General features: G+C 37.9%; 1 protein-coding gene across 1 annotated transcript in view; it reads left to right on the forward strand.

The window, feature by feature from the left end:
• Znf407 (zinc finger protein 407) overlaps nucleotides 1-25,206 on the forward strand; it is a 355,534-nt gene that overhangs the window by 94,095 nt on the left and 236,233 nt on the right. The window contains exon 3 of the mRNA XM_013026144.1: nucleotides 21,575-21,649. Coding sequence (XP_012881598.1) covers nucleotides 21,575-21,649 — 75 coding nt within the window. The remainder of the gene's footprint in view (nucleotides 1-21,574; nucleotides 21,650-25,206) is intronic.

The raw sequence follows: 25,206 nt of genomic DNA on the forward strand, positions 1-25,206 counted from the left end.
AACCAACCCAGATGCCCCTCAGTAGATGAATGGATCAAGAAAATGTGGTACATATACACAATGGAATTCTATGCCTCCATCAGAAAGAATGACATCGCCCCATTTGTTAGGAAATGCTGTTCTTCTTAATGTGCTTATAATGTCCGATGTGATTTTTTGGTTTCTTTTGTATGATCTTCCCCTGTGGTACAACGATTCTGGTGCCCTGCATTTTGTATTTACATTTTTCTAATTTGGGGAGGGGAAGAGAAATCACAATATGCTGAAATAAGGATACAGGATGACTTGTTGTAGCACTGAGATGTACAAGACACTATGTTGAAAACAAACTTTACCACTTTGTAGGGGCTGGGGGGCAGGGCGGTGGGAGAAGGAGGAGGTGGGGAGGTAGGGAGGAAAGGGATGGTAGGGGAAATAGAAAGGAGGGGGTAATAATGCTTGATAGGAAGTGGACTCATTACCTTGCTCATGTAACTGTAACCCCTCTGTATATCTTTACAATAAAAATATATATTAAAAATAAAAAAATAGAATTTCAATTTAGAACATACAAAGTCAGTATTCTGGGCCAAATATTAAATACATTTAATGTTTCTGTGATGTATTGGCCTTTGTCTTTTACTTGTATAGTGTGTGTAGTGACTTCATTGAGGGAAAAAAATTATTTGGTACAGGATTAGCAGGAATTAGGGCTCTGGAAGACATCCCCAGTTACCATGAAACTAGTCCAGTAACCTTCCCTTGTGTTAATCCATGATGATTCTGTAGGTGGGCTCCCACTACGAAGACCTATCTTGTAATCAAATGATATCTTTGGGCTTTTCATGTGTACCTTGCAAATGTAATGATTGCCGAGACTCAAGTCAGCTGGGTGCAAATTATCTACACTGACCCTTTTCTTCTAGAAACTTAGCTGAGAACCAGACTTGTAGCTGGCAGGCAACTACCAACATCACAGGAAGCACTGGTCCAAAGAAAAACTGGGATACACAGAACTTGTTTTAACACATGCGAGTCTGTGGATAATGTGTGACACTAAGGAAAAAGCCACCTGAGAAAAATATATAAAAGATCGTGAATGCTGGTCCTGGTCCTTAAACTCTAGGCTTGGGTGCTATCCCTAAGTTCCCCTTTAAAACATTGTTTTGCAAACAAATGAAGAAACTATGAAGTAGCAAAATAGGAAGGGTAGATGGCTGGAAGAGGGTTTATTACTGGGTGTTAGAGGGAGAACTTGGTAATTTCAGGTTGGAAGCAGTGTGCTGTTGGAGATTGTCCTCCAATTGGAAGTTTGGCTATCTAGCTGAAGAGTGGAGGTCTGGACAAGAAGCTAGTGTCAAGGACTGGTGTGGGAATTGAACTCAAATGACCATTTAAAAATACAGTAGCATCCTTTTCTCTTGTTTGATATTAATTAATTAATGTGGTGCTCAAGACTTGCGTGTGTGTGTGTGTGTGTGTGTGTGTGTGTGTGTGTGCACTCACATATGTGTATATACAAGGTAACTCAGTTCTTGTTTACTGTTTCAGTTCTTTTTGAGTTGTAAGATAATAGGATAATGTCTAAATGTCATGTTTATGAAACAGGAGATTCTCTGAGTTAAATTACTAAATCAGATACAGACCATTGCAAGGTTGTAGTGTGAAGTATATAATATTCCTTTTTAGAACTGGTAGTGATAGAATCCTAATGAGTTGTCACTGTATTAAGATCTGTGAAGTTCCCTAATTGGTATTCGTACAGGTATTTTTTTTTTCATGGAAATAACCTCTTGCAATCTAAAATGTTGTGAAAGAAATGTTCCTACATTACTTCTGACTTTATTTGGAACATTTTGGGCTTTTTTAGATGTTTATATATTATGTCTATTTACTCTAAAAATTCGGTATATTATGATTTATTATATGTGTCTTGCTATTAAGATACACACAGTTTAAAATATTTTAACATTTTGAAATCATGATGCTTTTTATAATTAATTGGTGCTTAATTTGGTAGTCTCTTTTTACATTTGAAAAGCTTGTTACTAAGTCAGCTGTGGACCTCAGAACATATAATCTTTTAGAATCAAGTGAACCATAAATATTCAGTTCTTATAATGCAGTTTAGAAGATGTTTATTGTTGTTGTGGGCCCTTCGATTACTTAACATCAGATTTTCTTCTTATTTCTCATTATGGAGCTTAGTTTTAACTCTGGCTGGAAGCAATGGTTTTTATGACCTCAGGGAAGTAAATCAACTCCAGAATCTTATTAATGAACTTTTTATCCCTCAAGAACATTTTCTTTTTTTTTTCTTTTCTGTGAAGTACGTACTGAAACAATTCCCAGGTATGAAGTCTATCATCCCACAGGGCTGGCACACTTTCTGCTTTCTGTGTTTCCAGCCAGGCACCATGCAGTAAGGGACACATGGTGAATGCTGGTGGGTTTCTGGGAGAGCTCCTCCCTTCAGTCTGACCTTGGTCAGGTCCTCTTCTTCCTGAGGGCTGGTAATTTCTATGGACACTACTCTACTACTCTGTATCAGAGCTCCTCCCTTCAGTCTGGCCATGGCCAGGTCCACTGATTCCTGAGGGCTGGTAATTTCTATGGACAATACTCTACTACTCTGTATCAGAGCTCCTCTCTTCAGTCTGGCCATGGCCAGGTCCACTTCTTCCTGAGGGCTGGTAATTTCTATGGACACTACTACTCTGTATCAGTAGCTAAGAGAAATCCTTGTAAAAATCAACATGAGAGTGATACTGAGATTATCAACAATACTTTACTTGCCTTTATTGGTTTTCCTGATTGTTAAGACATTCATTATACAATATTTGGAAACTATTTAAAAACCTCAGTAACAATCCAAATGTAGGCCCACTGTCTAGTGAAAATTGTAGTGATTGTTTAGTTTTTTTTAGGTACATAATTTCTTTTTTACATTCAAATAATGGCATGACATAGAAAAGTGTTTTTTTCAAATTGTTTGAAAATGTTTTTCTTTAGTTAAATTAAAATATGGTATGTCGATATATTGTTTAGTATAGGTTTTTAACTCCTGTTTAAAATTGTGTTTTGGTCTTAGTATAGGTTTAGGGCAAGGTCCTTCTTAGTAAATCATTCACAAATATATATCTTTGTCACAGTTTTTCTTTCACTGAAGCTAAATATTCTTGTCAGTATAAAAATGCCAAAATATATACTAACATTTTACTGACTTACCCCAAAGGCAATCATATCTCTTTTAGAACTATACTAATGAAAATTTGTAGTTACTTACAGAATTATGCAAGTATCTCTAAGTGAATTTGTGTAATGCTCTCTTTATTGCTATTTCAAAAATGCCTATTGAAATTAATGTTTTGTTTTATTTGGTGATTTGGCAATTTCAGTTTTGTTATTACAGAGTATTAAAAAACAGTAGAGGTTAAATTTCTTGTTTTGAAGGCATTCGAATTTTTCTTCATATTCGTTGTTCCTAATCTGAAAATTGAAGCAGTGCACTGGTGACTCACACTGGTAATGCTAGCTACTCAGGGTACTGTGATCTGTTGAGGTTCATGGTTCCAAGCTAGCCTGGGAAGGAAAGTTCCTGCGTCACTTACCTCCATTTACGCAGAAAAAAAGAAAAAGCCATAAAGTAGAGCTGCGGGTCAATTGCTAGAGTGCCAGCCTTGAACCAAAATGCCTAGGCCCTGAGTTCACGTCGCAATACTGACCAAGAAAAAGATCGAGGTAAAAGTTAAAGATCCAAATACTCAGTGTTCTGATAGTAGTTTCAGTTGTAACCAGTTATTTTTTATTTTTATTTTTATCTTTATCTTGGTGTGTGTGTGAATGTGCGCGTGCATGCAAGTTTTGGGGCTTGAACTCAGGACCTGGGTGCTATCTTTAAGCTTTTGCATTCAAGGCTAGCACTTTCCCACTTGAGCCATAGCCCTAATTCCAGTTTTTTTGGTAATTCATTGGAGATAAGAGTCTCATGCACTTTCCTGCATCAACTAGCTTTGAGTATTGATCCTCACATCTTAGTCTCCTGAGCTATGATTATAGTCCTGAGCCATGGGCCCCCAGTGTAACCAATTTTTTTTGGCACATGGAATTAAGAATATATACTCAAATGTATCATGTAAATGTATTGTTATTACTGTGTGAAAGTTATAGCTTTGAATATATTTCATTTACTTTTCTGATAGGATTTTGTACTTTTTTGTATAGGACTAGCCTGGGGCTGGGATCCTCCTACCTAGGCCTTCCTTTTAGCTGTGATTCTGGCCTTAGACCACTATGCCCAGCTGATTAGTTGAGATAAGGCTTTGCTAATGTTTTGGCAGGCTGGTTTCTAGCTGTTACCCTCACCTTTCCACTTTGTAACTACCTGAAATGGCAGTACTTGCTAGTATTGGAAATTTCAGTATTTACTTAATCCTTTTGAAAGTAGATGTTGAAATTGTAAAAAAAAAAATAGTCAAAATACGTTTTTTCACTGGAGTTCTTTTATAATTTTCAGTTTTTGACCCAGCAAGAGGAAAAGTATAGTAAGTAGAATTGGTTCTTAAATTAAAATATCAAAATCAACTGTAGAGGTTGTGGTGAATTGCTTTACCCTTCCTAACACCCAGGGGATCAGCTGCCTTGGGCCTTACTTTAGGGTGTGAGCAGCTGGGACACTGAGCAGAGTGACTCTGAGGTGGATTTCCATGGCCTTGCGGCCTGGAGGCTGCAGTGTCTCCAGTCTCTCTAACAAGCTCTTTCCCACCCCTTATGTCTTCAGAAGGGGAGGACAAGGCATTACCTCTGAAATCTCAGGTGCAGCTTTATGCCTGAATATTTAAATAAGACCTCAAATAGGCCTTATTAATTGTAGATATTGCCATTGTGCACAGATACATTGTTAACTTTTAAAGAAAGGAAATACACTTGTTCCTGTTTTTAACTGTAAGAATTTTTCATAGTGGGATAATTGATATGGACAGCATCCGGACACATGTGAGCATCTGTCTATGGATAACTGAAATGTTAGGAGAGAATTGTGCTAGGTAGGGCTCACCAGCGTCTCAGACAGCCGTGTAATGGGGTGAGGGAGCACAGATCACATGTGGTGTTAACCAGGTAATGACGGGGTTCACCAAGATGGAGTTTCTTACAGCCATGAGGCAGTAGTGGGGGGTGGGCACAGATGTCAGGTAGAACTAGCTTCCTCAGGCTGGAGCTTCTTTCTCATAGAAGCTGTGAGGGCGTGACGGAGTGAGGGATCTCATAGACCCCAGTGTGGCCTGGGCAGCCTCGCCACAAAGCTCAGAGTTCTCCGCTTGCTGGCAAATACCATGTAATGAACACATCTCTAAAAATGACTTGAAAAGGAAAAAGTAACTGGCTACTTGTGGGCACTCATACATATTATACTTATTGACTAATGAAAACTATGCTTCTGATATTGTATGAATAGCAATTTTTCTGAATAGGTGTAGATTATTGAGGTGATTCTTTAAATGGTGGTATTGAAAGTAAGCTATTACACAGAAGTTTTGTTTCATCTGGTAAGAAAAGGCTGGATGATTATGAAGAATCAGATATCATAAAGTGCTTACAAAAACTTAAATAATATTAAATACAAAACTTCTTAATCTGTCCTATTCTTTTCTATGTCAAGGATACTGTTTTGCTTGAATCTGTGTGTCTTTGCTTATGTGTTGATTTTAGAAATAAAACTCATACTTGTTTTATGTTAGTTAATTCAATGTATTCTCTTTCCTCCCCTCACCTCCTTCCTTCTCCTCCCCTCCCTTCCCTCTTCTCCGCTCTTTAATTGTGGGGCTTGACATTGGGGCTTGGGTGCTATCCTTGAACTCTTTTTGCTCAAGGCTAGTGTTCTACCACTGTGAACCACAGCAACAATTCCAATTTTGTGGCCGTTAATTGGAGATAAGAATCTTACGGACTTTACTGCCGAGGCTGGCTTTGAACCAGGATCCTCAGATCTCAGCCTTCTGAGTAGCTAGGATCTCAGGTCTGTCACCATCGCCCAGCCTGATTGAATGTATTTCCTATATTAGTCCTTTTGAGAAAGCAACACAACACTGGATGGTTGAAGTGAGATGAGGAGTATCTGTTATGCATTACGAGTGGTGTAGTTTAGGTTTTCTCAAGATCAGAAAGTGACAGTCATCTGTTCTCATGTCTACTGTGGCCTGGCCTCAGTTCAGACTCCTGCCTGGTAGAACCAGTCTGTTCATCTTTATATCAGCATCTGGGTTTTCCTCTGTATTCAGCTTTATCTGTTGGAATTCATTCCGTGTGTCCTGCTCATCTCTGTTCTTAGGGCTTCTCACTCACTTCATTGTAGAGTCATGTTCTTCCTTTTCATTTCTTGGTGAACATTACCAATTAACTGTTCACCTACTTTAAAAAATGGTATCCTGACTTCACCAAATGTACCTTGTATCTGGCCACTACTGAAGTGAGACGTGCTGTACTTTATAAATCATAAATTCATTATGATTTATATTCTGAGTGTTGTAAAAAACAGAAAATCTGTGAAGTGTGATACATTATCTCTTTCTATTGCTGTGATATGTTGGGTGCGAAAATGTCATTAAGTGCAACCAATAGATGATTTTTCATTTTCCAACAATATTAGATTTCACAAACTTAGATTCATATGCTGTTACTTTGTTTAAAAAAATCGAAGTTTAAAAGAATTTCAGAAAGTCCATTTCTACTTTATATAGGTGTTAAATTGTATCTTGAGTGTGTGACATCTTATTTATTCACAATGCTTATACCTAAATGTAAATCACATGAGACACATTAATCATGGATTATCATTATTTAAAAAATTGCTTGTGGAATCAAAATGAGAAATTAATTTTTGTTGCTTTGTATTAGCTAAATTAAGACTTACAAATAATAGAACTTCTTCAAGTTAATAATTGTTTTAAAATTCTGTGTATTAATAGGTTATTCAAAGATAGTGTTATTAGCATACGTTTTGCTTATTTGACACTATGGAGTCAGACCAAGTACTGATTTTAGCACTATTTGACTGAGATTCACAACACGGTCCATGCTCCGTATCTTTAGTGTAGCTCACTTTACTTATCTTTCAACATCAATATCAATATTTTGAATATTTAGCTATGAACAGAAATTTTATAGTGGAACTGAGGAATGTATAGCAAATTCATGCTTAGAGGAGGAAGTAGCATAAAATGAACCACTTCCTGGGTTTAAGCCAGGCATAGTGGTGCATTGCCTCTGATTCAGCACTGAGGAAGCTGAGACAGGAGTTTCAAGAGTTCAAGATGAAGAAGCATTGTACTCATCATGGAATTAAAACCTCTTTGCACAATTTTTTAAATAAGAAATAAAGGGGAGGGAGAAGAATTCCAGGCTCGCTTAGGTTACTCACTTTGACCCCCAAACCAAGGGGTTAGGGTTGTAACATACTACAAGAGCGGGATCTTGCTCACCATGTGCAGCGTCCCACGTTTGATCCCCTGCACTGCAAAGACAGCGTGCTTATGTAGACAGAAATGTTTTGTGGCATTTTAAATGACTAAGAGAAATTCGTGTTAAGGAATGTGTTAGAAATTTATCAGCTGGAATTCTGCCTAATATCTCCTTTATTGTTTGGAGTTTTAGACTTCTGGCCATTAGAAAATAAAATATTACTTGGCAATTTTACAATACTCAGAAAATTTTATTAATGTTGATAATTCTAAATTCTTAGTGCTTTTAAATGTGGAAATATATTAAACTGTTTTTAATGCTTTGAAAAGTGATAGGCATCATTCAACACTTGTATGAAATACAAATTGGCTTTTGTAATTTTCTCAAATTTTAAAGCCCATCTTTTATGTTACTCACATTTTGAAATTACCTGATTACTTTATACATACATACATATATATATTTATATGCCTAGCTTACTAGAGAAGAATTATGCAAGTTGTTTTTTATTTATTATACCATTCTTTGAATGGCTTTTTACCGTGAAAGTTATAAAGTATGGATTTAGTTTCAAGTAAGGTGACATCATTGCTGCATAGTTTCATTATAAACAATGAAATTTTAATAGAAAATAAGGTACTAATACAAATAAGATTTTGCTTTAGTTTTATCTGTTTTGACTTTACAAGCTAAAGGAAAAATTCCTTATGACTTTTCAATCTATGGAAAATGAAAGGAATCTTAATTTTATGGCAGTAATCATAAACAGAACATTAGGTTTTCTATAATAACATGTGCCATTAAAATCCTTGGTTATAGAAGTACCTTATTATCTCCCATCCCATTGAGGAAGGAAGGACATTATTGATTGTGAAAATTTCATGGCATTTTTACCTGTTGTGGGTCCTGTCATGTCAAGAGTACTGTGTAGTGACTTTGGGGCTGTTGGCAGACACTCGAAGCTGCGGTGTCACTGTGGGTCCCCACCTCGAGCCGCGGAAAGCCCTCCCTCAAGCCAGTCTGTGTGGAGGAGTCCTAGATGAGGTCTTCATGGGTGCTGACCATAAAAAGTTCATCAAAGTAATGAGGCGGGGAGAGAGCTTGGTGCTCTTGGGCAGAGCTCAGCACCAAGGAGTGTGAACTGGCTCCAGCTGTGACAATAAAACAGCAGGTGGCTGCTGTCATTAGGGTGGCAGATGAGGCAGGGGACTTCCATTCAGCCCACAGAACTCTCATTTGTTAGCCATCGCTACTGTACCATGCAAAATAGCTTCCATCTCAGTCAATTTTACTTTGCAAAATATTATACATAGCCGGGAGAACATTAGAGTTCTGAGCGCACAGGTCGCTCTCCGCTCAGCTCTGCTTCCTGCCCTCACCCTCTCCTCACCCTTCCCTCCTTGCTTTTTCCTGTTAGCCTTGCCTGCCTTTGCTTTTCTGTCCTCTACCTTTGCCTTTTGACCAGAAAGCCCCTCCCCCCCCTTTTTATCACCTCATGTGGAGTGTGGCCTATATCCGTTGAGAAAGCATTAGAATTTTAAAAATATCCATGCTATTTTTGTCAGAGTGTTGGAGGAATTGTTCCCTTGTATTATAGTCCGCTTTCTATGTCAGTGGTTATAAAGCTAATTGAGACACCTTCACTTTGGATCCCATTATCCCTGTCATCCTCCTGAAGAATTTAGAACCACAGTGAAAGAAATAGAGGAATCACAGCAGAGGTGTTCAGAATTTATTGTTTGGTGAATAATTGCAGTTGGAACTAAAGCATACTGTTAGTTAAATAATATGTGAATCTGTGACATTTTAGTGTACTGTTGAAAGTACAACAGTAGAGCAAGGGCAAGGTGGCTTTTTATTTTTATTTTTTTTTGATTCCTGGGGCTTGAACTCAGGGCCTGGCACTGTCCCTGAGCATCTTTTGGTCAAGTATAGCACTCTACTACTTGAGCCACAGTATCACTTTTGGCTTTTTCTGTTTATGTGGTACTGAGGAATCGAACCCAGGGCTTCATGCATACTAGGCAAGCACTCTACCACTAAGCCACATTCCCAGCCCATAGGCCAAGTTTTAATATCTTATTTGCCAAGTAAAACCCCAAATAATAAAAGACATCATTTTTCCTTTGATACACTAGGGAATAGAAATTTAAAAAGTATGAGAATAAGTAATAGGAGACACAAAACATCTTACTGCTAACTGTGAACAATTAGATGATGTAAAATTCCTTCACCCGTCTCTTGCAATCTTGTATAGCAATAGAGAAGTGTAAATACTTGAACAAAGTAAAGTGTTGTTTATTTACCATCCATTTTGTGCTAGTTGAAAGAAGAAAAACTTACAAATAATTTAATGTTTGAGCATTACAATCCAGTTAGAATATCTATGACTATATTTATTTGCTGGTCAGAACTTTATAACACACATTATTGTTTTATATTTTTATTTATGATTTATTTCAGCAATGAATATTTTTTTATCCTCAACTCCCTATATTGTCTCACGGTTTTTTTCTTCTCATAATCATTTATTTCTGATACTACAAGCTTTCCTAGCTGTAAAATAAGGATTTATTTTTGCCAAGGAGACTTAGTTCCTTCTAATGAGGTATTAAATTTACAAATCAAGATCTGGTGCCAGGTTATCTTATCATTTGGAATTTCTTTGCCATGACCAGATATCTTCATTTAATACACAGTTATTTACGATAGTGGATTTTCCATTTTATTTTATGAAAAGGAAAATTGGCAAATCTAGAAAGGTGATGATACTTTTAGGATCGTACAAACAGGTCTTTTCACTTTCAATTTTCTTCACCTTTATTCAGATTTATGCATGTTCTTTAAAGATCCATCCATGTTATATATGACATGTACCATTGTTTCAATCCTTCTTACTTAATAATATTTTATTGTAAGGGTGCAGAATGATTTCTTTGTTTATAATTTCAAGGGCATCTGGATTACTACATCTTTTGGGGTATCACGACTAATACTGCTGTAACGTTTGTGCATAAAGTTTTGTGTGGATTGAAGGATTCCATTTGCTGTGGGTATATTCCTAGGTGTAGAGTAGCTGGGTCCAATGTGTTTAACTTTTTGATGAGCCACTAAAGTTTTTTCCACAGTGACTGTTTTACTTTCTGTTCTCATTTGCAGTGTGTAATTCTAATGTCTCAGTGTTCGCACCAACATTACTATTGTCTTTCTGATTAATGAAGATCTGAGATTGAATATTTTATTGATTTTTGTAAAAATTAGATTTCTTTCTCTGCAAAATAATGGTTATGAGAAATCACTTTGTGTTTATTGTCTAAGTTTATACTTACATAGAAAAATGTCTGTTTAGCTGGATGTTGGTGGCTCACGCCTGTAATCCTAGCTACTCAGGAGGCTGAGATCTGAGGATCACAGTTCAAAGCCAGCCCTGGCAGGAAAGTCCATTATTCTCTTATCTCTAATAAACCAAAGTGGTGCCTTGGCTCAAGTGGTTGAGCGCTCGCCTTGAGCTGAAGAGCTGAGAGACAGCCCAGGCCTAGAGTTCAAGCCCCACAACCGACCAAAACAAAAACAAAAAGAAAGAAAAAAAGAAAAATAAAAATGTCTGTTTAATTCTTTCCCACATTTTAAATTTGGCTTTTTGTATTCTTGTTCAATTTTTTAGTTCCTTGTTCTATATAAATTACCCTTGTCTCATGAATGTATTCTGTATAGTTGTCAGCATTTTGTTTCACTTTTTCCAGTGTGTGTGTGTGTCCTTGGGCTTGAGTTCAGGGCTTGCACTCTGTCCCTTAGCTTTCGCCCTCAAGGCCTGCAAGCTGCCATAGCTGCACTTCTAACACACCTACCTCCTGTCCATGATGTACTGGGATTTGAGCACTTCCTAAGCAAGTGCTGTCCTGTTTGAAGTACAGCCCTAGTCTTGGGGCATTGTATTTTTGCCCAAGACTAGCCTAAACCCTTGCATTACCTGTGCTTCCTGAGCCTCTAGGTTGAGAAGTACGTCCCTGTCATCTTCACCTTCTTTGTTGGGATGGAGTCTTACCAGCAGTTTTTCATGACCTACAGTTCTCTGATCTCTGCCTTCCAAATAGCCAATGTAATTACACCTCGCTTTTTACTTTAGTCTCCTGTTACGTTGATATATGTTTATTTTCTTGTGCTTATTGGACTGCTTCAGTATTCATGTCTGTTATGCACAGCAGGTGTTGTTATGTATGTCTGTGTGTGATGGCTTAGTGCTGTGTTGACCAGACTGCCCTCAAACTGTGATTCTACTGCCTCAGCCTCCCACGTACCTGGGGCTGAAGACATGTTCCCACACTCAGCTCAGGCTTTTCAGTTTTAGGTAGAAGTTACTATTATTTCTGTCTGTTAGTTTGGATCTTCTGTTTACTAATTGGTGTTAAATATTTATTACCCTAAGTGAGACATGGTATTCTACATTAAAATGGTAAAATTTTATTACTCTTTATTTGTAAACCCTGCAAGGCTATATAAGAAGGGCTGGCCTGTCCTAAAAGACAGAATCCACTTTGTATGAGTATTCATTCGGGTGTCCTGTTTCTAGGGCCCTCCTCTTGATAATGGTAAACATGTAACCCTGGAGCCCCCAGTCCCCAACGCGCCCCGCCCCCCATGTACTCCAGGCACTACAGTAAGTCCTGGCCATACTGCTCATTTACTTTTCACCACCCCTGGAGGGAGTAGAGATAATGTCTTTATGCAGTCATGGTTGAAGCCAGATTCAGTCCCAGGTCTCTCTTTGCCTCCAGTTTTCCTGAGTGCTTTCCCCTGTGCTGTGCTAGTGGCTAACAGCCTCCGGGAAACATCGGCCCCACGTACCTGTGATGATCAAGTGATTTTGTACATAACTTCCCTGGCTCTGCTTTATTTTATATGAGTATGTGTATTACAATCAGTGTGTGCATGTGTGAGCTACCATGATGAAGCCCCTTGGATCAACTAACATGAACTCTTGCAAAAATGCGTGTTAGGAAGGTGAAACACGTCCTGTGGAGAGTGTGGGTGCGGGCAGGGTCGTGGATGAACAGAGACCTTGAAGGAGTGTGATTGTGGAGCAGTAAAGCTTGCTGAGATTGGTTTGGGGAGCAGGGAGACAGGAGGATGGAGATGGGGTGATTTTGATCAACGTTCATCAACTGCATAAATAGACATGTAGAATTCAGTTCTGTTGTACAGCCATAGGAAAACCCAAACACCCAAACAAGCCTAAAAGATAAAAACAATATTTGGAATATGCGATCTTGTCATTGTTATGATCTTGACGTAAATTATTTACAGTTCTGAGAGTAATAATATTGCATTTTCCCAGGGATCCGTGGCTGCCTCACCAGTGGAATGCCCTGTGGTCCTCCTTTTCTGTAATGGAAGGAGTTGTGTGCATGTGTGTGCTTGAGCTGCACATGTGTGTTTGTAGTGCCGCCCTCAGCTTTTGGAGGAACACTGTTAAACGCCGTAGCTGACATCTTAAAGCACATGCTATTCTTGGGAGAACTGCGGAACTTAGGGAAAAAAATGTTTGGTTTCTTTTGACTGAACAACATTTTTATGGGGATTTTCAGTAAATCTAATATGCTGTTTTAATTGAGTAGGACAACTGGCAAGGAAAGTAATTGTCAAGTACTAAATGATTCGGAGTATTTTACATTTTATAGTTTCTTTTCTGAAACAAGGTCATTTTTGTGAAATTGAAGGTGATGTGGCAGATTCTGTATATATCTGTGGGTTGATAGCATTCTGGAGAAGGGTATCAGAAGACATTTGCGGTTATCAGCCTACCAAAGATTTTATAAAAGGGTTTGTTAAATACACTGTTGCTTAACACACTTTCATTTCTGAAAATTGAAGTAAATGGATTCATGCACTGAAACTTTTGCAGTGTTGGATGGATTTGAATATCTTTAGAGTTTTTTTACGTTACTAACTCATCATGATTATTATTAGCTTAGACAAATGAATAGAACAACACCTCTCCTCTTTTCTTCTCCTTTGTCTTTGGTATACCCCAGTACTTGGGCTTTTACTCAGCATGCTTCCCTCTCACTCAGCTTACTTGCTCATGGCTAGTGCTGTACTATTTCAGCCATGCTACCTGCCCGGCTTTGTGCTGGTTAATTTGAAGACAGTGTCTTGCCATGTTTTCTTCCTGGAATGGCTTCAAATTCTGATCTGACAGGTCTCAGCCTTCCAGGCCTGAGCTACTAGTGAGTGCCTGGCAGAAAAATTCATCTGTAAGAGACACGTTTAGCTGAACACCATAACTTAACACGTGTAATCCTAGCTCTGTGACGAGTCGAAGATCTGAGGAGTCTCAGATCTACCCACCTGTTTGATAGCCCAGCCAGGCAGATAATTCCATTAGACTCTTATCCTCAATTCAGCAGCAAAGGCCTAGAAGTAGAGCTGTGACTCAAGTGGTAGAGCACCAACAATGAGTAGAAAAGCCAAGTAATACTGTAGGTCCTGAGTTCTAGCCCTTGTACTAGGAACATAAAAAGACACGGTTAATATAATGGAAATCTGCTTAGAGATTTTTTAGGGTGATATATATGATACATATTTTATTTTAGACACTATAGATGATGCCTCATACTGTATTTTAGATACTGTATAGATGAAGTCTTCATTTACACTTCGTTTCATATTGCATGGTACAACATATTTAACACCTTAACAGAAAATCATAACATGCTCTTGATTTCTAACACTCAACACTAACACACTTTTCTTTTTTATATTGCTTATAATAAAACCAATTTTGTCTATATCAATTGTTTCAGAGAGAATCATCATCTTTGTATTTATTTTTAAGAATAATTCTTGATAACAATTGCTTTCTGTTTATTTGTGCCTGAACTTTTTCACACATCATTTATTTTTGTTTTTCCTTTTTGTCTAATGATATGTATCTTATTTTAATATATGCCTTTTCTAAGCTCTGTCAAATTTTAGCAATTTATTCTATATCACTTGCTAGATTTGTCATTCATTAGATTGGAAAATTTATAGTCATTTAGAAAAGTAGCTAATGTTGTCAAATGAGTTTGTGGACACTTATCTTTTAGTAGTATTTTCATTTTTCTTATTTTGTGCGCAGCTATAATTTTCCTTAGTCAGGAGGTTGGAATGGTGGAAAGAGCTCTGCATAAAGGTTACCAGGCATGAATTGTACTTGTGCATTTCAGCTTCTTTACCGTATTTTCTTTAAAAAGTCAGAGTCACTTATCGTCTCTGAGGCCCAGTTCCCTTTTCCCACTGGATGGCCTGACTCTGGTAAGGAGTCACCAGTCCACGAATGCTGTGTGAACGTTCAGACTGATATTTATTTAGAAGAGTAAAGACTATAAACCATATAAAACAAAATCACATGTCAGAATGAATATAGTCCTCCTTGCTTCATTTCATATAAGTATTTTAGTGTATTTGTTAGAATACAAATATATTTATGTATTTATATATGTATTTCTACATATATTTATAGTGTATTATACTTTAAAAATATATTACCAGTTCAGCATCTTCTGTGTTTTGAATTTAAGTACACTAACACAATTGTGCTGTTTTTCTTCTGCACTTAGATTCTTTTAATTTGTAATTGTTGCTGTGCTATACAACATTATATTTTAAGACAATCTAATATTAGGTTCATTATTTTGGATATTGGATTGACTGGTTCAGAGTAACTGTTGATGTTTGTTTGTTTTGCATTTGGTGCTTTAGGAAGGCATGATAAAAACCTTATGAATTTTGAGGGGCGATGTGAACAGTTTTTTTTTTTAAATAAATGATTATATGCTTGTTTTATGTGGAATTACTTGCAGTGAAAAGTGACTTGAAGTCTAATGCTTGGGCATAATGATTTGAACTCGTTAATAAAGAGAAAGATTGAGAAATTTCAATTTTTTTATTTTTTTGGTCCTGAGGTTTTAACTCTGGGCCTGGGCACTGTCTCTCAGATCTTCAGCTCAAGACTAGCACTCTACCACTTGAGCCACAGTGCCACTTCCGGTTTTCTGGTGGTTTATTGGAGATAAGAGTCTTACAGGCTGGGAAAGTAGCTCAATGGTAGAGTGCTTGCCTTGCATGCATGAGGCCCGGGGTTCGATTCCTCAGCACCACATAAGCAGGAAAAGCTGGAAGTGGCACTGTGGCTCAAGTGGTAGAGCGCTAGCCTTGAGCTGAAGAGCCGAGGGACAGTGCCCAGGCCCAGGGTTCAGGCCCCATGACCAACAGCCCCCCACCCCCCCAAAAAAAAGGTCTCACAGACTTTCCTGCTTGGGCTGGCTTTGAACTGCGATCCTCAGATCTCAGCCTCCTGAGTAGCTAGGATTACAGGCATGAACCACCAGTGCCCGACTGAGAAATGTCAGTTCTTGATAAGGAAAAACTGTACAGAAAGTATTGATGACTTAGGATAGACCACGACGATAAAATTAGTATACTGAGAAGGTGGTACAGGTGATAGAATTAGAAAGTCTCTGGAGATCAGTAGTGTGCAAAGACCATCACTGATTTCTGGATATGTTCTAAGGTATTACACTTCCAGCAAGGAGAGTTTCTTCTGAAAGGCTTTGGGTGGTGACATATATTTTAAGAGCCATCCACAAGGAGATTATGTTTGAAGCTCAAGAAGTGAATTTTCCTGTGAAGTAAGAATTTATATGAATACAAGAATCACTTTTAGAGCATAGGAAGAGGAATGAACATCATCAGTAATGAGTGGTCAGAAGCGGCAGAAATGCTTAGAAGAACTAGTTCCAGAAACAAAGTCAGAGCAATTTAAGAAAGTAGTAGGACCAAACTGCTGGTAGCTCATGCCTGTAATCCTGGTTACTCAGGAAGTTGAAATCTAAGGATTAGAGTTTGAAGCCTGCCTGGGCCGGAAAGTTTGTGAGACTCTTATCTCCAGCTAATCACCCCAAATCTGGAAATAGAGGTGTGGCTCAAGTTGTATAGTACTAGCCTTGGGTAAAAGGAGCTCAAGGTCAGCGGGCAGGCTCTGAGTTCAAGCCCCACTACCAGCCTCACCCCCTCTAAAAAAGTAAGAGTAATGACAGAATTAGTGACAAAGTACATTAGCATAGGTAGGCGCTGTCCTTTGGAGGCTTCTTTAGGGAAGAATTTTGTTTTCTTTTCTATTTCTCTAGACTTTGGTCCTGGCTCACTTTTTCTCCTTTGTACTAGCACCAAGCATCTCTCTGACTTAGGGTCATGTCTCTTTGCTGCCTCTGTGTACCCCTTCATTTAGGCATCCATAAGGGTCCTTGTGATCACATTACTAGCTCACAACTACTAACTCCCTTGCCACATGAACAAGCATACCCACTGATCTTTCAGGAGATACTGTTCTTGTGATATAGGTTCATTGGCAGAAATGAGCACTGATTGCAGAATTCACCCCTCTTTAATAAATGTACTATTAAAATTGAAAGTAATGTATGAAATTATATTGTACTTTTGACATAAGGTCATTCTGTGAGTATCTATAACTTAATGATTAAAATCATAAAAACATTAAGGAAAACAGCAAAATTTTATGTAGTCATAACATGTGACATGAGCTCAAAAATCAGATTACATTATTCACAGTCTATTTTTGTATATTTTCAGCTTACATTAGGAAATGGATGATGATATTGCTTGGGGAAACATTATTTAATGTTTTCATACTTTTTCAGTTATGAAGATTATTGTAACAACTGATGCTCTCTATATAAATATGCATTATATATACTGTACATAGTAAATATATATAATAGTGAAAATTTTGAAGCTCAGTTTATACTTACATGAGAAATATTTGATGCTTTTTATTTTCTAGCTCTTTTGACCTTATAGTAGAAGCCCTTCACATTCTAAATTGTGATGTTGATACTTTTAACTTAGCCATGTTTGCTTTAAATATTTCTTGTTTCTTACTGGTTATGCTTACATCTTCTCAGAGATACTTGTTTTTACAACCTTCACACCTATGAATATAGACTGTGTTTTCTTTATCCTTGTACATTCAGATCAGAGTTCACTTCTTGGTATGCACATGTGGTACAAAAGTGGGCATTGTGGGTTGTTTTTGTTTTTTGTGTTTTGGGGTATGCTGGCAGTGCAGCAGTGCTTTTGGGAAGTTGGGGGACCTGGGAAGATGGCTGCAGAGTTGTGCAAGTATCCACGATGGGAGCTGTGTCTTTCAGCAGCATCTTACTTAGGTACTTAATTTTCTAGAAAGTTGCTTCATCATTTTACCTTTTCAGCAGGAATTTCAGATCTCATCTGCTTTCTGAGACACGTAGTCAGGCCTGTTACAAGTAAGTTTCTTGGGAACTGGCCATTGCATGCCACCGGCATTCCTGCGGGGATGCCTGGCTTTCTGTGACGTGGGAGGCTGCAGTAGAAGCCGGCAGCGTGCAGGGGTGTTCTCCTGCGGGGCGCAGGCCCTGCCCTTGCCCCTCAACTCCCACACTGCCATACCACTCAGTGGCTTCTGGCTCTTGGTTTTTTTTTTGGTGTGCCCTTTTAAGTTCTTTTCCTCAGTATTTATGACACTTATGTATTGTATTTGCTGTAATAGTTGATCCATTACTCAAATTTAAATGCTTTTATAATCCTTGTAACTTAAAGGACTGAAGGAAGACATGTTTATCATATATAGTGAAGAAAAATTAACTTTTGAAGTACCAGTTCAAATTATCTTTTCATTAGACATTAGACCATATTGTGAGTATATTGCTCTCTTGACAACCAAACGTGTGTGCGTGTGTGCGTGCATGCACTAGTAGTGCTAGGGCTTGAACTCAAAGATGGCTATAGAGAAGAGAACTGGCCAGTACTCTTTGGTGTCCATCTTAAGTGATGCTATTTCAGAACACTGTAGGTATCTAAAAGTTAGTAAACAATCATTTTCAAAGCATCTAAATAAAGATATTTCTTCAGCTTATCAGGCTCTAGTTGATGCATAGCCTGGGCAAGTACTCTTCAAGTGCAGTCTGGTTGGTAACCAGTAGAGCTAGTCTCTGTCTGACGTACTGCTCAGGTGTGTATCACTCTGGAGTGTCCCCACATTTCCAGCCACCTGATTCTCTCCCAAGCCAAACACTGAACTTTCCTTTGACCCCTCCCTCTCTTTCAGACTCTTCATGCAGTGTCCATGGAAATAGGGCTAGCTCTAGCAACTTACTGTAAGTTCTTCCTCTGGCCAGTTCTCTTCTCTGTAGCTGTCTTTGCCTTAACTGTTGTTAGAGACATTTGAGGAACTCTTCCTTACCTTGTCTTCCCCTCTGCCCAAGGAATCTTTTCAAATGTCAGTCCGGTTCCATCTGTTGAGATGCATGCCATGATTTTCCTTTTGAATCAGGGCCAGTGCTGCTTTGGCCCACAGGCTTGATGCCTCTCAGCTCTCTTCTCTCCTCCTTGGACGTCTGTTCTCTGTTTCTTTCTCTCATACCCAGATGTGCAAGGTGCTCCTCCTCTTGCCTGCCATGACTGCATTCCTTCCCTCAGCTGAAATCCTGTGTCACCTTGCAGCAGGCTCTGGGATTGTAGAACAACTCCAGGCAAGGATGACATTAGCCATCTCGTCACCTTCTAGGCTAATACCGCAGGAAGTTAAATGTCCACTAACACACTGATAGACACGAATGCAAATGCCTAAAGGCATGAAGGTTTTTCACAAGCAAAGCATTTCTGTTGGATAGCTTTTTAGATTAGGCAGTATTTTGTCTTATTCCAGTGATATGTACATTATCAGCTTTGAAAATTATATTAAAAGTTGTTAAGACAACAGTGTTTATATGGTAGTACAGAATAGGCTGTATTCTATAATCACATATTGCTGGTAGTAGTATGTTCCTATTAGTAATTTTGTTTGTAGCCATGCTCTGTCTGTCTGTCTGTCTGTCTGGAGTGTCAATACTGGAGCTTGAACTCAGGACCTGGCATTGTCTTTTAGCTTTTTCACTCAGGCTGACACTACCACTTGAGCCACAACCTTACTTCCAGCCTTTTGGTGGTTGGTTGGAGATAAGAGGCTCATGTACTTTCCTTCCTGGGCTGGCTTTGAACTGAGATCCTCAGATCTTAGCCTCTTAAGTAGCTCAGATTACAGGCATGAGTTTTGAGTTACTATTTTTTTTTTTAACCAAAGATGATGGGAAGCATTTACACATTCATACATACCTTAAACAAGATAAGAAGAGTTTGTACTTATGTAAAATTAAGTTGAATAAATATATTTGTACATAGTGGAGATGTATTTTAGAACTAAAAATTTTCTTACTTTTTTTCTTAATAACAAAAAATATTCCTCTAGATATTTAGCATTTCATACATTCAGCAGGTAGTACAGTGTTTTATTAGGGAAAAGATTTTCTCTGTTTACTTTGTTCCCCTGTGCAATGTAATATTTTTGCTTTAGTTCCTTAAGCTTAAATATTTTAATTAATACATTTTTTCTCATTAAAAACTATACTGCAGATTCTTAGTTCAGATATCTTAAATTATACTTGGTCATGTAAATAAGCTGTGCTTTGCAACTTTGGGTTTTTAACCTTTGCTCTTTGCTATTAGCTTTATGTTTTTTTAATTATAAGAAAATGGAGGATGGTAGGGAAGTTATGACTTAAATAGACTGTTGTTATTACTGTATTTTTTCAGTAAGTGAAAAATGTTATTTAGTTCACATCAAGCAGAAACAAATATAGAACATTTTATACTGTTAATTTTTGCTTATTTAATATTACCATAGTTTGATTCTTCAAATGTTGTATCCTTCCATTTTAATGATTGATGGTATGACTAGTTATAATATTAACTATAAAACAAAACATACATTGTCTCTATCTGTTATTACTTAATATATAAAAAGAATGAATGCTATTTTAGTGTATGCAAGTTTATTATTTGAATAATGAAGTCACAGCCATTTCAAAGGGCAGATGTGTTATCCTTATAATTATGGTTTAAAATAATAGTGTATGGAAAGAAAAGTATTAGATATTAAAAGAAAGAAGCATTTACAGTTTTAGCAAATTTTTGTTATTGACTTTTGTCACAGTCTCTTCTGTGAGACCACTGTACTTTACAATCTTAATATTACCCATTTGTGCAAACATGTCCAGATAAATTCAATGTTTAATGTTAAGACTCTTATAACATGCCATTTTGATTTGTAGCCCTTCATATCATAGAATGCTAATTAAAATCATATTTTTGCATATGTCATGCCTTTCATGTACATATGCAAATAGATTCTGTTGCCTTTCAGCTATTAGTAATTACCTTTATGAAGGACAGCTGTAATACATAATTAACAAAAATGTTTGCAAGCCCTTTTACACTTAAAGTTTCAATAGTAAAAATTTTTTTTTGCTTTATCACGAGAGCCATTTTATTCTGATCTTTCTGAATGAGATCTAAATTGTTTCAAATAATCATATGCCATAATTGGGTTGGTGTTGTGCCATGTTCAGTGGAGGACTGGTGTTCGATGTACTGACTGCAGGTCCTGAATAGCCTGCAGACAGGTCACTCGTGCAGAATTAAGTAAGCACATTTGTGTGTAACGTCAGACAGTTCTTTGAGTTATTGAAGTAACATTAACTAAAACAATTGCATTAAAGAACAATTTTTATTGGTGGTGAAGACAAATAAACCCAATTGATATTATTTAAAAAACCTATCAAGTTGTCATATTTTAAGGAAGCTTCATGAAAGTTATTTATTTTGTCTTTTACAGTCCTTTTAAGTTCTTGATAAAGTGACACTTCAGCTCATTTTGCACTGAAGTGTGAGATGGGGCAGGTGTGTGGTCTCGCAGTGCTGCTGGCCCTCCTTGCTGTTGGGCAGTGGAGATGATCACTGAAGACCTGCTGTGAACTCACAGTTCTGAGCTCACAGTCACTGTTTCTGTACTCAACTAGAAAAGGAACCTGGTCCCTTTAGGTGTAGCTTGATTTTCAAGCAGTTCTTTCCACTGAAACTCTTTGTGAACTTGTGCCTTTGAAATGTATATTATTAAGTGATATTTGTGTGCATGTATATAAATACTATTATTCAGTTCTTTACAGTTTCCTTGCAGACAGTTAAAGTTCAATTTCATAATCATTTTCATTTATTTTTTTAGGGTTGCTTTTGTAATGAAGAAGCACTTAAATACTCATCTGCTAGGCAAACACGGAGTTGGCACCCCAAAAGAAAGGTAATTTCCATACATTTGTTTATTTCTTTACTTAAGTACTATAATTTTTATTTAGATTTTATTTACTAGGACAAAATTCTTAAGTCAGTTTACCTTGTTTTATAAATGTGATGCTCTTGATTAATATTATATGTCATTTTGCTAGAAAAAACATAATAGTATATTTCAATTAAAAAAAATCTACTCAAGAAGTGTTGGAAAACTATTGGGTTACTTTGACACCACCTTGAAGCAGCAGAAGAATTAAATTGGAGGGAACTGACCTCTGAAAACAAATTGCTGTGTGCTGTAAAACATGTGTTGAACTAAATTTTGTCTTTCTCTTTATTTTGCTATTACCTGGTTTTAATATCGCATTTGTGAATTATTACTGCAGAGTTAAACATTGCTGATGTTAAAAAGATACATCTCGTGTCATCCCCAAATAATACTGTAGTTGCCATGTCATGAAAAATAACACTACAATTATTGTGTCATCAACCGCCAGGCTTTCTTTTTCTTGCTACTGTATCATAATTAGCTTCAACACATATACTTAATTATATTAGGTGAGCTGAAATGTAGCAGTGTCAGCTACCAGGTGAGCATGGCCACTGCTGAAAATTTAAGTCCTTAAAATGTGCGTTTCACTCATTCTATCAGCTTCCCAAAACACTCTTCCTTGTAGTATTGTATTTAATTGGAGCCAACTGTACTTGTGAGCATGTATATTATGAACACATTGTTCTTTTTTTCATTTTTCATTGTTATTGTAAAGGTGATATATAGAGGGGTTACAGTTACATAAGTCAGGTTATGAGAACATTTCTTTTTAAGACAACATCACCTCTTCCCTAACTCTCTCCCAGTTTTTTCCTCCCATCCCCACCTCCAAGTTGTGTAGTTCATTTTCAACATAGTGTGTAGTTAGTACCACTGCTGAACACATTGTTCCTAAAATGATAGAAAACCCATACTGCAAAAGAAATAATTTGAGAACTTTAATGTTTAAGGTATTAGAGAAAATTATTTTTATTTACTATATTTGTACTGCTTTCACATGCATTCTCTCAATCATTCTATAACCTTGTTAAGTCTTGCATTATTTCTCCATTTTTATAGATCTTAATACTAGGAACTACAATTCCAAAATGACTTTTAAGGAAAACAGTGTAGGTGAGATCATTAATACAAAGAAAACAGTTGTATATTGTACCTTAGACATTATACATTTTAAACCCAAATATATAATTTTGCTTTTTACTTAGGAATTAAAAATTTGTAGTGGTTGTTCATATTATTTAATAGCTAGATCAATCCATATAATTTATCTTTGTATATCCATATATTTATTTTTGAATACCTCAAAATAGCAGATATCCTCTGTATATTATAACATGAGCTATAAAAATCACAGATTTGCTGCTTGATTTTTTTTTTCAATTCATCTTAGCCATTCACCCTTATTTTTATTCATTTCAGGTCCTTATTTATTTTTTGGTACCATAGTTGAACTCAGGGCCTGGGTGCCGTCCCTGAGACGTTCTAGTGCTTTCCTGAGCCCCAGCACCACCCTGGCTCTTTCTGAATGGTTTATTAGAGATGAGCCTTGCGGACTTTCTTGCCTAGGCTGGCTTTGAACTATGATCCTCAGATCTTAGCCTTCTGATAATTAGGATTACAGGCGTGAGCCACCAGTGCCCGGCCAGTTCCAATTTTTAAAGAGAAACTTACAAAAAAGAAACTGGAGAAGTTGTTCTGATTTTCCATTACCACGGCAAAATACCTAAAGCAATTAACTTAAATAGAGAAAAGGTTTCTTTCATTTCTCGGTTCTGAGGTTGCAGTTACTGTTGCTTGGCCTTACTACTTCAGACCTGTGGTAGCGCCATGCGTGTTCTGGTGGCAGGGATCTGCTCACTCCCCTGTGGCCAAGAAGGAGGACAGAAAAGGGCCAGGTCCCAATCTCTCTTCAGGAGCAGGACTCCCACCATCTGAACGCCTCCTCCGGGACCCTGCTTCCTAATGCTCCTCCTGTCTTGGTAAAGCCCCAGGCTACCCACAGAAATACAGACTGTGGCAGCAGGATGGCATGGCGCTCGCGCCCCGGGATGTGCTGCACGTTCTCAGGCATTGACTTGAGTTTTGTCCTACAAATGGTTCTCAGATGGGCACACACATTTGTCCTCTGAATTACTACTTGTAAGTGTTTGAAGTGAACAGTACTCACCTTGGAATTGCTTTTTTTTACTACACAGACTTTGTTTCAGGCAAGTTTTGTCATATCTATGTGTATGGCATCCTTTTTGCATAAAAATGCTGAGTGGGAACTCCAGGCTTTCCTCTTAGGCTTTCCAGTATGCTTCTCCAGTATGTGGAGAGGAGGAGACCCCATTTAAGGGTGTAGTCTAGCACCAGACATGCTAAAGGCTCCTCCTCCTTTCTTTTGAATGGTTTTAGAAAGCATGGAAACTATCAACATGTCAAACTCTCGGTTTGCAAGGTATAACTGTTTGCAGAATTAAGTTAAACATTTTTGTTACCTATTTGAAACATTAATGCCTTGACTATAATTTTGCAAGCTTGCTGTATTTTAATTTCTCCAGGACAGTATAATCAGTTTATTTTTTGTGTTTTGAATTTGATTCTCCCCTTTAATGCACTGCATATTATAGCAAATGGTAATAGAAGTTAAGTAAATAGGCTGTGACAATTAAATTAATAATGCATTTTGTTTGCAAGTGTTTAAGCTTTGTGCTTTGACTGATATATGCAAAAATGATAATTTATTAAAAATTTCATATGCTTTTATAATAAAGTTTGATGAACCAATAAATTTTTTAAGCCTATCATTAGAAAAAGAAAACTAGTTTCCATTTTTTTAAGATTGAGTAAACATTTGAAGTTATATCTTCTTTAAGAACACAATTTTTCCTCTAAACTTGAATGAACTTATTTGGTGGTTATATAACATAGAAACGGTATATTGCAATATTCCTCAGGCTTTTTACCCTCAAAACAAACAAATGAGCATTACCATATCTACCTCACATTGCAGTTAACCCACTGCAGTTCATTTGCACACCCTCTCTGAAGTATTCCTTATTCTAAGTGAATAATTGTGTACATGAGCCAGAGTGGCTTTATACTCTCTGGCATTCACTCAGGGAACGGAAAGCAGGCTCTTGCCCAGGGATCACGGATGGAGCGGCCCTCGCGGTGTGTCTTCTGTCCACACCGGGACCTGCGTGCGTGTGGGGTGTGTGGTGTAGAGCTCTGGGCTGGGACCCCATGGACCCCGTGGGGCCTGCGGGGCCTGCAGGGCGTGTGGGGTGTGGAGCTCTGGGCTGGGACCCCGTGGGGGCTGCGTGCGTGTGGGGTGTGTGGTGTGGAGCTCTGGGCTGGGACCCCGTGGGGGCTGCGTGCGTGTGGGGTGTGGGGTGTGGAGCTCTGGGCTGGGACCCCATGGACCCCGTGGGGCCTGCGGGGCCTGCAGGGCGTGTGGGGTGTGGGGTTTATGGAGCTCTGGGCTGGGACCCCGTGGGGGCTGCGGGCATGTGGGGTGTGGGGTGTGGGGT

This window comes from Dipodomys ordii, unplaced genomic scaffold, assembly GCF_000151885.1.
Source record: "Dipodomys ordii isolate 6190 unplaced genomic scaffold, Dord_2.0 Scaffold91, whole genome shotgun sequence".
In the NCBI taxonomy this organism is placed as follows: Eukaryota; Metazoa; Chordata; class Mammalia; order Rodentia; family Heteromyidae; genus Dipodomys; species Dipodomys ordii.